The sequence below is a fragment of the Aquarana catesbeiana genome, linkage group LG09 (assembly GCF_042186555.1).
Source record: "Aquarana catesbeiana isolate 2022-GZ linkage group LG09, ASM4218655v1, whole genome shotgun sequence".
NCBI lineage: Eukaryota > Metazoa > Chordata > Amphibia > Anura > Ranidae > Aquarana > Aquarana catesbeiana.
In genome coordinates this window covers 269,017,762-269,031,902 of record NC_133332.1, presented here as the reverse complement: position 1 = coordinate 269,031,902, position 14,141 = coordinate 269,017,762, and the positions used below count along the sequence as shown (strand labels likewise).

At 44.7% G+C, this 14,141-nt stretch overlaps 1 protein-coding gene across 3 annotated transcripts in view; it reads left to right on the top strand.

Annotated features, from left to right (window-relative positions):
• Positions 1–14,141, top strand: part of IDH3G (isocitrate dehydrogenase (NAD(+)) 3 non-catalytic subunit gamma) — a 224,709-nt gene that overhangs the window by 28,807 nt on the left and 181,761 nt on the right. For 2 of the 3 annotated variants that reach the window (XM_073600339.1, XM_073600337.1), the window contains exon 3: positions 7,938–7,949. The exons of the other annotated variant lie outside the window; for it this stretch is intronic. In XM_073600339.1, coding sequence (XP_073456440.1) covers positions 7,938–7,949 — 12 coding nt within the window. The remainder of the gene's footprint in view (positions 1–7,937; positions 7,950–14,141) is intronic. 3 annotated transcript variants of the gene reach the window in all.

Sequence of the window (14,141 nt, the reverse complement as noted above, 5' to 3'; positions counted from 1 at the left end):
GATGTGGGCTGGGTACATCGACGACATCTTCCTCCTATGGGATGGTACCCGAGATGAACTTGAATGTTTCATGGAACATCTCAATGATAATACTAGAGGCATCCATCTGAATTTTGAGGCAAGTCAGTCCAATATTAACTTTCTGGACCTCAATATAACAATATGTCGAGATCAATTTATAACTTCCACCTTTTTTAAAAGCATGGATCGTAATTCATATATACCAGTGGACAGTTGTCACCACGAGCCCTGGCTTCGATCCGTCCCCAAGAGTCAATTCTTGCGCGTCAAGCACAATTGTACTGATGCTGACCAATTCTTGAAACAGGCTGATGCTCTAATGAAGAGGTTTGTAGATAAGGGTTACTCTATCATTTAAAGAATACCTTGGAGGAAATCAAATCCTTGGATAGGAATGATCTATTGACAGAGAGACCGCCACGTGAGAACAATACTTCTCGTCCCGTTTATCACAACGTATTCTGTACAGCACAAAAATATTAAGAATTTGATAATGAAACATTGGCACCTTCTGGGGAATGACCCATTGTTAGGCTCAGTTCTACCGTATAGGCCGCAGGTCATCTATAGGGGTGCCCCTTCATTAAGGGAAAGGCTGGCTCCAAGTGTCTTGGATCCCCTTGCCATTAAAAAAGGTTTCTTTGATAACATTACTGGCTTCTATCAATGTAGACGGTGTCGTGTGTGTGCTCTATTAATGGGTGCACACGAAGACGTACCCAAAAGTTTACCTCATTCAGCACACAAGAGCACGAGATTGAACCTTTTTATTACATGCTCGACGGAGGGGGTCGTATACCTGCTCCAGTGCCCTTGTGGGCTGCAGTATATGGGCAGGACAAAACGACCCCTCTCCATCAGATTGAATTAGCATATTACAAATATTAAAAATGGCTTTCTTAAGCATTCCGTCTCTAAACATTACTCTTTAGTCCATGATAAAGACCCCTCTAAGACTGTATTCATGGGGATTGATAAATATCGCCCACAATGGAGAGGGAGTTCCCTGATCAGGAGCATTTTCAGGCTGGAAATGTCTTGGGTCCACAGAATCAGATGTTACATCCTATGTGGTTTAAATGCGGATGTAGACACAAATGCCTTTATAGATAACACCATTAGCTTGATAGTCTTTGTCAGTTTTTTCTGGCTAGATTTTTTTTTTTTTTAATTTACCAAGATCCCTTGGAGTCTTATGTCCCAGTTTACAAGGTTTTTTTAGATTTACTCTAATGGGGTCTTTTACATTATATACGTGATTGGCCAATTGATTTTATAATGGATATGTGTGAAATATCCTCATCTATTTTACTTTTTATATATATATTTTTTGCTTGGGAGGGATGTTGGTTACACGTCCACTTACATCTTTATCCCATTTATTTTAAATGTATATCTTTTTGTTGTCCTGGATGTTACTCCATCACGCCCACAGTTCTGAGCCAGATTGCTGCAGTGTGGCATCTGTGGGGACTAACGTTGCTTGCAGGTATATGTCTGGACATTTTTTTTTTTTTCTTAATATCTCAATATTTTCTCCTTTTTTAATTTACTTTATGCTATTTTTAATTTAACATCTTTTTGCCAATTGTTTGCATGGCGGACTTGACGTCATGCTGGTTCTCCATGCATTGTGCTTGATGTTCTGGTCTGACTCGCATTGAGGCTTGGTCCTATTTGGCTTTGTTTTTAACGCGTTGCGTCAGTGCATCGCCCGTGCCCCTGACGACATCACTATTTGACGAAATGTACGTCGGGAGGAGCTTACGTCATCGCGTGCAGGTGTCTAAGCGGACGGGCGTTTTGCACAGCCGGCCGGCTACTTTGCTATTTTTAAACTTTCACATTGTAAGTGTAACCTTTATTACTTTAATAAATGATGTCTTATCGGAATTATGCTGTGGTGAATTCCTTTTTCATTCCGGGCAACATCTGACCATCTTGTGGGAACCTTCCTGATCGGGGGATCCATACCATTTTGCTGGCCACATTCCTTGGATCATTTGGAGGCACTGGTTCATATGTCTGGATAAAGGCCCTGACCAGGTATTTGGTCACAAGCTTATCTACATAGTTACATAGTTAGTCAGGTTGAAAAAAGACACAAGTCCATCCAGTTTACCTATAAAAATAAATAAATAAATAAAATAAAAAATATCGTACAATCCAATATACCCAATTCTACACCCACAGTTGATCCAGAGGAAGGCAAAAAACCCCAGCAGAGCATGCTCCTATTTGCTACAGCAGGGGAAAAAATTCCTCCGTGATCCCCCAAGAGGCAATCGGACTTTCCCTGGATCAGCTTTACCTATAAATGTTAGTACCCAATTATATTATGTACATTTAGGAAAGTATCCAGGCCTTTCTTAAAGCAATCTACCGAGCTGGCCAGAACCACCTCTGGCGGGAGTCTATTCCACATTTTCAGCTCTTACTGTGAAGAAACCTTTCCGTATTTGGAGATGAAATCTCTCTTCCTCTAGACGTAAAGAGTGCCCCTGTGTCCTCTGTGTTGACCGTAAAGAGAATAACTCAACACCAAGCTTACTATATGGTCCCCTTATATATTTGAACATGTTGATCATATCCCCCTTATTCTCCTCTTCTTAAGAGTGAATAAATTCAGTTCCTCTAATCTTTCCTCATAGCTGTGCTCCTCCATGCCTCTTATCAGTTTGGTTGCCCTTCTCTGCACTTTTTCCAGTTCCCCGATTTATCCTTTTTGAGTACTGGTTCCCAAAACTGAACTGGATATTGCAGATGATGTCTTACTAATGATTTGAACAGGGGCAAAATGATCTCTATTGCTATTGAGCTTCTGATCTAACAAAACCCCCATATCCTTCTCCACTACGGATTCCCCCAGTTGTACTTCCCCTGGCATGTATGATGCATGCATATTCTTAGCCCCCAAGTGCATAACTTTACATTTCTCAACATTAAACCTCATCTGCCACATAGTCGCCCAATTAGACAGTGCATTGAGGTCGGCTTGTAAATTGGAGACATCCTGTAAGGACGTTATTCCACTGCATAGCTTGGTGTCATCTGCAAAGACAGAAATGTTACTTTTGATCCCAGACCCAATATCCTTTATAAAGGTATTAAAAAGTAAGGGTCCCAGCACTGAACCTTGGGGTACACCACTGATAACCTTAGACCATTCAGAGTAAGAATCATTAACCACTACTCTCTGAATTCTGTCTTTTAGCCAGTTTTCTATCCATTTACAAACTGATATTTCCAAGCCTGTAGACTTTACCTTACACATGAGCCGTGTGTGCGGAACTGTATCGAATGCTTTCGCAAAATCCAGGTATGCCAAGTATACCACGTCCACAGCCACCCCTCTGTCCAAGGTTTTGCTTACCTCTTCATAAAAAGAAATCAGGTTTGTCTGACAACTTCTGTCTTTCATGAATCCATGCTGTATGTTGCTTAAAATGTTTTTTTTTGCAGCAAGAACTCGTCTATGTGGTCTTTTATTAAACGCTCCAGTATCTTCCCGACTATATAAGTTAAACTAACAGGTCTATAGTTACTTGGCAAAGACTTTGGTCTCTTTTTAAATATGGGCACCACGTTCTCCCTGCACCAATCCAGTGGTACTATTCCCGTTATTAACCACTTTCCATAGCAGATGACGGCCGGGCGGTGGTTCAGTTATCCTGACTGGGCGTCATATGACGTCCAGCAGGACAACATGCCGCTGCACGCCCGCGGGGGCGCGCATTGTGGCGATCGGTGGATCGGTGTGTCAGTCTGACACACTGCTACACTGATCTTGGTAAAGAGCCTCCGGCGGAGGCTCTTTACCACGTGATCAGCCGTGTCCAATCACAGCTGTTCACTATGTCAATAGGAAGAGCCGTTGATCAGCTTTTCCTCACTCGCGTCTGACAGACGCGAGTAGAGGAGAGCCAACCGGCTCTCCTGACGGGGGGGTCTGTGCTGATTGTTTATTAGCACAGCCCCCCCTCAGATCACCACACTGGACCACCAGGGACAGGGGCAACATGTGGATGGCCAGGTATGTACCCCATGGTCATCCACATGTGCCCAGTCAATGCCCAATCTGTGCCAATCAGTGCCCACAAATGTGCCCAATCAGTGCCCATCCGTGCCACCCATCAGTGCCACCCATAAGTACCCATCAATGCCACCTACAAATTCCCATTACTGCCGCCTATGAGTGCCCATCGGTGCCGCATACCAGTGCCACCTATCAGGGCTGCCTATCAGTGCTCATCAGTGCCTGTCAGTGCCACCTCATCATTGCCCATCAGTGCCGCCGTAGTGCCCGTCATTGAAGAAGAAAACATATTTATTTCCAAAAATTTTTAACAGAAACAAAGAAAAACTTGTTTTTTTTCAAAATTTTCGGTCTTTTTTTATTTGTTGCGCAAAAAATAAAAACCGCAGAGGTGATCAAATGCCACCAAAAGAAAGCTCTATTTGTGGGAACACAATGATAAAAAAATTGTTTGGGTACAGTGTAGCATGACCGCGCAATTGTCATTCAAATTGCGACAGCGCTGAAAGCTGAAAATTGGTCTGGGCGGGAAGGTGTCTAAGTGCCTGGTATTGAAGTGGTTAATGAGTCTCTAAAAATTAGATACAATGGCTTTGAAATTACAGAGCTCAATTCTTTTAGGATCCCTGGGTGGATGCCATCAGGTCCAGGTGCTTTATCCACCTTTATTCTGTCTAAATATTTCTGGACCATATCACTTTTGAGCCATTGTGGATCTTTCAGGGCTGTGTCAATATCACCCCCATTATGGACATGAGCTCCCCCATGCTGTTTTGTATACACAGAGCTGAAGAAAGTATTTAATAAATTTGCCTTCTATCTCTCATATTCTGTTAAATTCTTTGTAACATTTAAACAACACTAGTGTTCCTTCATTTTTATATTTTTTAAAAGCTCTTTTCTTATTGTTTATAGCTTTTTTAACTTTGACCGTGAGCCACATTGGTTTTATTTTTAGCCTTTTCAACTTTTTGCCCATGGGAATATACTTTGCAGTGAGGTCCCAAACTGTTTTTTTGAAGAATTCCCATTTCTGTTCTGTGTTTATCGATGCCAATATTCCCGCCCAGTCTAAATCCTGGAGAGCAGCCCTCATCCTTGGAAAATTTGCTCTCTTGAAGTTAAGTGTTTTTATCTTTCCCTTATGTATTTCTTGTTTACAGCTAACATCAAATGAAATCATGTTATGATCACTGCTACCCAGGTGTTCTTTTATCTGAACATTAGTAATACGCTCTGCATGGTTTGAGATTACCAGGTCCAACAGAGCTTCATTCCTAGTTGGGGCCTCAATAAACTGTACCATAAAATTGTCCTGTAATAGGTTTATAAATTTTGCCCTTTAACTGTCCCAGCAGTGCTATTACTCCAATCAATTTCTGGGTAGTTAAAAGCCCCCATTATTACCGTCCCAGCCCTTGCAGCCCTTTCCATCTGTGCAAGGAGCTGAGTCTCCACCTCCTCGTTAACATTGGGTGGTCTATAACAAACTCCAATGATTAACTATGAACTACGCACATCTATATGCAGTTCCGCCCATAATGCTTCAGACTTATCACACTCTCCATCAACCAGGTCCTCTTTCACACTTGCTTTGAGATCACTTCTCACATAGAGACAGACCCCGCCACCTTTCCTTTTTACCCTGTCTCTCCGAAAGAGTGCATAGCCAGGAATATTAATAGCCCAGTCATGTGAGGACTGAAGCCAAGTTTCAGCAATACCGATTACATCATAGCTCTCCTCATGCACCAGAGCTTCCAACTCACCTATTTTGCTTGGCAGACTTCTGGCATTGGTGAACAAACACTTTAATGCATTATTACATTTTGCTCTGGTGTTTTTCATATCATTTTTAGTAGTAAAAATGGCATTATAGTTTCCAATGGCTGTTTGCAACATGGGAACTTTCTTGTCACCTGCCATAACCCTCCCCCCATCTATCCCCATTCCATCCTCCATTAGTGTCTGACCCCTAACTGACATGTCTGTCCTATGTAATTCTAGTTCACCCTCCCCCCTCAATCCTAGTTTAAATACTCTTCCAGCCTTCCCATAAACCTCTCCCCCAGCACAGAAGACCCCCTCCATTCAAGTGCAAACCGTCTTTAGCATATAGTTTGCACCCCAATGAAAAGTCAGCTCAGTGCTCTAGAAACCCAAATCCCTCCTCCCTACACCAGGTCTTTAGCCATGCATTCAGCTCTCTAATCACCCCTTGCCTTTCCTGTGTTGCGCATGGCACAGGCAATATTTAAAAGAATATCACCTTGGAGGTCCTTCTCTTCAACTTGCAGCCTAGTTCTTTAAATTGATTCTTAAGGAGCCTCCACCTTCCATGTATACTGTCATTGGTTCCATCGTGGACCAAGACAGCTGGGTCATGCCCAGCCCCTCCCAGTAATTTATCCACCCGGTCCGCCACATGCCGAACCCTAGCACCAGGGAGACAGCAAACCATTCGGTTGAGGCGATCCTGGCGACAAATTATTCTATCAGTCTTTCTAATTATAGAATCCCCTATTACCACCAACTGTCTAGGCCTACCTGCACTCCCCACACCACCTCTACTAGATGGGCTGCTCTCCTGGCTGTTGGGGGTAGCAGTGACATCTAGGGCTGCCACCTCTGTGTTTTACCACCTCCACATCTTCACCCAACTTGGCAAATTTGTTTTGATGCACAAATACAGGACTGGCCTTCCTTTTCTGCGAGCCCCTTCCACTCCCTCTAACTACATTAATCCATCTTCCTATCTGATAATCCTGACTTTCCCCTCCACCCTCCACATCAACCCTACTGTCCACCTGCTCAGTGAGCAGAGGACCCCTTTCAGGGTTGTCCTTTTTGCCCAGTGTTGAACTTGCTCCTCCAGATCTCTAATGCGAGCTTCCAGAAGGGCAACCTGCTCACATCTGTCACAGCGGTATCCATCCTGGAGTGGTTGCACCAATTTTGCATACATGTGGCACACTGTGCACTGAGCAAAACCTTCAACCCTGCTAGCACTCATTTCCCAGTTACAATACAATTACTTAAAGTAAGTTTTTAAGATGTTATTTACAGGTTAGAAGACTCCTGTCTTAACTCCTGTTTTCAACTCCTGGTTATTAACTCTCCACTTTAGTTCAAAATTCCACTTATGTTCACAAAATCCACATGCAAGCCACCATCAGCAGGGAGCTTGCCATATGGTAAGCGCGCATTTTATGTGGTGTTCACATTTTGGTTGCGGTGGAGGAATCGTCACTTCAACTTTTATATATATTTGTTTAGCGGATTTTGTGATTGAATTCACAGTAGAAGAGTTCTACCTTACACTATATTATAAATTGGGTTTTTTTTTGGTTTATTTTTATATACACCTTGGACTTTCACTGATTAATTGGTTTTGTGTGTATTCTTCTTTATTGTTATTGGTCAATACCTATAATATTCATTCATTCTTTTTTGTGGTTCATATTTAGGGGAAGGGAAGGAATTTTTTTCCCCTGCTGTAGCAAATTGGAGCATGCTTTGCTGGGGTTTTTCGCCTTCCTCTGGATAATCTGTGGGTGGAGGATTGTGTAAATGGGATTGTATTTTTGTTTTTTATATTTTTGGTTTAACTAGATGGACTTGTGTTTTTTTTTTTTTTTTTTTAACCTGACTAGCTATGTAACCTAACCATAATCTTACTGCATAGATGGTATATGTGCGTGCACTAATTAAATCTATTTTGTGAAATGGCTGATGGTGTACCATAGAACTATCCTAAACTGCCCCTCTTTAAACTGTGGTTTACACATTGAAACATGCATGCCTTTGAGGCATAATCTAGTTCAGCCTACACAGGTTTGGCTTCATGTTTTTCCTGATTGTGCTTTCTGTTTCTTAACAGCAGCAAATCATAGTAAGTATACTTTATTTCAAAATTGTTTTGTGCAAATTATTTGTGTGTGCTTTGTTTTTTTTTGTCGCATCACTAATGTGCTTTTATACTTCCATGAATGTCTGTCTGTAGCAGGCTTCCAATTCTGCTTAATTTGCTTTCCTCCACTCACCTGCTTTGTGCCTTGGGCTAATCAGGCTCTCTAAGGCCGGCCAAACATGGGTCGAATTCTGAAAGAATTTTCGTTTGAATTTTACACCATTAGTGGGCCGCAGCAACGGCCGATTTTCATGTGGCTATTGATTTTGTGGGAATGGGCATGTTGGAAATTTTTTGAAAAACAAATGATTTTTTTTAATCCATGATGGGAGAGCTGTGTGAGAAATTTAATCGAAAAACAAATGCGCATGAAAAGAAAATTTAATGAAAGAAAAGAAAATTCCCGGCCAAGAAAATTCTTTGTTGGTCCAATTTCGATAATCAGTGGTGACACCATCAGATCAAAACTGCACAAAATTTCTGATTTTTAAAAGAACATTTGTTCAGAATTCAACCCATGTATGGCCTCCATAAGTGGCTTTTATGTGATTTATTATTTACTAAATATGGGAAATTAATCTAGTTTGTGATTTCTTAAATACTTGGGCTCAGATGCATTTGGTGCCTGTTTTATTATAATTGTTATACCTTATGCTTATTAGGCAGTATTAAATAAAAAAAAAATAAAAATGTATTCTATTATATTGTATTAAAGTGGTGTTCCACCCTAAAAAAAAATTTTTTTTTTTTACTTACCTCTAAATGCCTGTTGCTAGGGGGTCCCTCGTAGTCTGCCTCTTCCAGTGCCTGGGCTGGTGACATCACTTCCCCCCCCAGCACAGGAAGGGCTCGGCTCTGCTCCCTCCCTCCTGTCAATCATCTGGGACCCATTACAGGTCCCAGGTGACTGAGCGGCCAATCACGGCGCGCGGCGCCGCAGCCCGGCGCCCACAGTTGCAATGCAGGCGCCGCTGAACGGAGGGGGAGACGAGCGGGGCTTCGATCCCCCGCATCGCTGGACCCTGGGACAGGTAAGTGTCCAATTTAAAAGTCAGCAGCTGCAGTATTTGTAGCTGCTGACTTATATTTTTTATTTTTTTTTTTTTGATGGGCCCTCCTCTTTAAGGCTTACCAGCCCTTTTTAGATGTAATGGCTTTATATTCACCTGATAATCCGCCCAGTAACACACTTACTGGCTTCGGGTGTCTTCACTTCTTTTTGGAATAAAGATTACATACATGAATAAATTGTAAGCATCCATGCCAGTGGTAAATGGTTTGTATGAATCCTCTAAGGCAGTGGTCCCCCAACCTTTTTGGGACCGGCATTGTGGATGAAAATTGTGCCAAGGCCCGGGGGGGTGTTCTGGTCTGGGTGACGATGCGTTTTTTTGCGGTCAATTTGTCAGAAAAAGGCTGGTGTTAGCACTTCAATCATCACAACACCATGGATAATATGGTGTCAGGATGATTGAAGCACATTATTTTTATTATATTGTAATATAAAATGAAATAGTTCAACTCACCATAATGCAGAATCTGCCACCAGATGCCACGGTGCCTATCATCAGATTGTCACTTGCCACATCGCCTGCCACCAGATGCAGATTGTCACATGCCGCCAGATGCAGATTGCCACAGTCACTTGCCACATGCCGCCAGATGCAGATTACCACAGTCATTTGCCACATGCCACCAGATGCAGGTTGCCACATGCCACCAGATGCAGATTGCCACAGTCACTTGCCACCAGATGCAGATTGCACATGCCACTGTCTCCTGCCTCCTAGACGCAAATTGTCACTAAGGACAGAGGCAGTGCAGTTGAGTGGTGGGTTCCACGTGAGAGAGAACAGTGGTGATGCGGGGCGGACGGTGAAAGATGATGTCATCTCTTTGCTCCCCCGCTTCACCTCCAACAGTGCTGTGTGGGCGGAACAGCGGTGATGCGGGCGGTGGGAGATGATGTCATCTCTCTGCTCGCCTGCTTCACCCCCAACAGTGTGGCGGCGGGGCTGTGTGGGCGGAAGTGCGGTGATCTCTCTGCTCGCCCGCCACCGCCGCAGATTGTGGAGACTTTGCGGCCCACTTGTAAACAGGCTGCGGCCCGGTAGTGGGCCGCGGCCCGGGGGATGGAGACCCCTGCTCTTAGGGACACTTTTTTGGTTTGTTTAAAGGAAGAGGAACAATAACAGCCTTGCTGGCCAAAACACCAGAAAATAAAGGACAACAGAAAAAAATATGAATGCAATCACCACATCTAAGAATCTGTAAGCTGCAATGTATTACATTTTTTGTTTTTGGGTTTAATCTTAGGATTAAGGCTAGGTTCACACGGCTGCAATCTGATTTCGATCCGACTTTCAGTGCAACTTGGATGCTACTTTTAATTAATTTGCATATTCTATGGGCCAAAATCATGCTGGGAACAATGTAGTACAGGAATCTTTTCCAAAATTGCCCCATGTTGAGTTGCATTGATGTGAATAGGCAACATTTAAAAACAGTGATTTACATTGTTGTGCGACTCAAGTTGCATCTGAAATTGCACTTGTGTGAACAGAGCCTAAATGTTGATCTGCAACAATTCTTAACACTGTTCTCCAGCATTTACTCGTAAAACTACAGGAAAATTGCTTCCAGTAAAAGCTGACTAATTTGATTGCTGTGAACAATATGCCATACTTTTTAGAGGCGCTGGAAACCCCCTCTCAGAATAAAAGTACATTAATACCTTGGATTACAAGCATAATTTGTTCCAGTAGCATGATTGTAATCCAAAGCACTCATATCAAAGCGAGTTTCCCCATAAGAAATAATGGAAACTCAGATGATTCATTCCATAACCACTGCTGGTGTATGCAGTACTGTATGTGGCCAGAGGTGTGGGGGTACTGGTAATGCTTGGTGACATTCTGGAACCGTTGACACTTTTGGGTGCTCCGGCGCACGTTACGCCCTCCCCACCCACCTGGGAGTGTCTTCGAGTTCTCCAGCACCCCCGGACCTTTGGCCATATACGGCAATACATACACTACAGGCACCAGCGCTCACAAATCAAGTTGGGATTTAAAAAAAAAAATATATAGCTCGTCTTGTGAAACGCTCATATACCGCGTTACTCGCAAGCTGAGGTCTCACTGTACTTTCCCCTTTCGTCTTTCAGGACAGCCACCATGAGAGATGGTCTCCTCCTCTTCCTCTAGGAAACACTGCGCCAGCCCATAAAATCTTACTTCCCCCTGCCAGACCTCAGTATTAGTGTTTCCTCCGGTGGGGAGACACTATGCAAGGAGCCAGGCCACTCAGTCAGGGCGACTGTGGCCGATGTTTGTGATTTTTGATCCGGTAAATGGGAGCAGGGGCTTCCTAGGAGCAAGGGGGTATTTACCCCTCTTTCACTTGCCACCCCATCCTAGCCGAGCGCGGCTTCAGGTTGCGGGGGATCCCTATCGTGGCTACAGGGCCGCAGCAAGCAGGCGTTCGCCCTTCCCTGTACACTGTACAGGCCATTCGTTTTGGAACTAAAAAGAGGCGGGCCGGACGACGGGCGACGTCATTTCCGGCGGAAGGGCAAATGCTTGCCTTTGACCCCCGACTTCCGGTTCCGGGTCGTGGAGCTGATAGGGAAGCCAGGCACAGGCTGGAGACGAGTCTGGGACGCGCACAGGCAGCGTGGAATTCGGTAGTAGCAACCACCTGCAGTCATGTCAGAAGCAGATGCTCAGCCAACGGACACTACCTCCAGCCTTCCTAAGGTAAGAGCGCCCTGGGGAAGGGCACTTTTTATCTGGGATTGTCCCTCCATGTATAGTTCCTGTCATGGGGGGGCAGACACACCCTGGGTGGTCAGGGGGAGGGAGGCTCAGATCCCCACATATTAAGGAGGGTCTAATGCACTCCCAGGGTTGTGTCCTAGTTTAAAAAAAATTTATTTCAGAAAGCTATAGAGAAGTCTAAGTCTACACATAGCTCTAAGAAGAGATGTGCCTCTTGCAGGGACACATTAGGGGAATCATGGACAAAAGTCTTGTGTAGGGAGTGCATAGACTCCCTTGTTAAAGAGAGGGACTCTGAGCAGGAGTCAGGACTAGCAGCCACGGTAAAGGAGCTCTCGTCCACCTTTTCTTCATTTAAAGCCTTATTTGAAAGGTTTCAGCCTCCCGTTAATCCAGTTCCCCAGGACACAACCCCGCCTCAGGCTCAGGGCTCTGCTCCTGCCCAACCTGCAACTTCAGTTAGGGCAGAAGAAGCTCCAGGCCCTTCCGGAGTGGAAAAAAGACAGCCAGACAGTTCCTCTTCTGATTCCCAGGATGGTTCAGAGGGGGAGGACCAGGACGGGGAGTCCCGAAAATCCTCCAGATATAAATTATCCCTGGAAGAGGTAGAGGACCTCTTAGGGGCTATTTATACAACCCTCGGTATTCAGGAGGACAAGAAACCCCTGACTCTTCATGACCAAATGTACAAGGGCTTGGGGGAACAAAAGAAAAAAGTTTTTCCAGTGCATGAGGTACTGGTTGAAACTATTAAAAAGGAGTGGCAAGACCCTGAAAGGAAGCCCTTTTTTTCTAGATCTCTAAAGAGGAGATTTCCGTTCTCGGAGGATCCTGCATCTATCTGGAATAAAAATAAAAAGTTAGATGCGGCCTTCTCCCAGGTTTCCAGACACACAGACCTGGCGTTTGAGGACATGGGGGGCCTTGGTGGATGTCATGGATAAGAGAATAGATTCTCTCCTCAAAAAGACTTGGGACTCAACAATTGGCAATTTAAAACCTGAGTTGGCTGTCACAGTTGTGGCTCGCAACCTGGAGCACTGGCTTTCCCAGATCCAAGAGCTTATTGAAGCTGGAACAGCAAAATAAACCATTCTATCTTCCTTCACTACGATTCTGCAGGGTATCGCCTACATAGCTGATGCCTCGGCAGAATCAGTCCGTATGTCGGCCAGATGAGCGGCTCTGGCCAATTCTGCCAGGAGAGCCCTCTGGCTAAAAACTTGGCCAGGCGATAGCGCCTCTAAGGTCAAGTTGTGCGGGATACCTTTAACAGGAGACCTTCTCTTCGGCCCTGGTTTAGAGACCGTCTTGGACCGCACAGCAGACAGGAAAAAATCCTTCCCAGTTAAGCGGAAAACCCCTGCACAAACAAAGAAGGGGTTTCGTCCGCAAAAACGTAAAGAAGCTCCAAAGCTGGAAGGGCAAAAGAGATCTTGTGGTCAAAAAGGCAAGCGCAGAGGAGGGGCGATTTTTCGCCCTCCTGACCAGCCCCGTAAAGGCCAAGGACTCCCCAACCACAATGGGGGGAAGACTGGGGGCCTTCCTTCCACAGTGGGAGGCAATATCCCCCAATCACTTTATCCTAGGGTTTATAAGAAGGGGGTACCGTCTCGACTTCACAGATCCTCCCCCGCGGAGATTCCTTGTCACGCACCTACCCAGGTGCACGGCAAAGGCCGAGGCTCTGTTGGGAGCACTAAAGGATCTGGAAGATCAAAATGTGGTTCTCAGAGTACCAAAAACAGAGGAGGGAGATGGTTTCTATTCACACATCTTCGTAGTGAAAAAACCCACAGGGAAATTCAGACTGATTCTGAATTCAAAACCCCTGAACAAGTTGGTGACATACAGAAGATTCCGTATGGAGACAATTTTCACAGTCAGAGCCCTGCTACCCCACAACTGCTTTATGGTGTCGCTGGACCTAAGGGACGCGTATCTACAAGTCCCTATAGCAGAAGCTTCTCAGAGGTTTCTTCGGCTAGCAGTAGACGTAGGTGGAACAACGGTACATCTACAGTTTCAGGCGCTGCCATTCGGGCTATCCTCCTCGCCCCGCATCTTCACCAAGGTTTTGGCGGAAGTTATGGCCTTTCTTTGGCTCCAGGGAATATCAGTGATAGCATATCTGGACGACCTGCTCCTATTTGCAGCGTGCCCAGTACAGTTAGTCAAAGATCTAGAACTAACAAAGAAGGTCCTTACAGGTCTAGGGTGGCTACTGAACTTGGAGAAATCCAGTTTGATTCCCTCACAACGCATCACGTACTTAGGCTATCTGTTGGACTCAACACTACTGAGAGTGTTTCTTCCAGCAGAAAAAGTACTAAAACTGGACAGGGCAGTGGCCGCTCTCCAGTGCAGCAATCAGGTCTCCATAAGAGTTCTGATG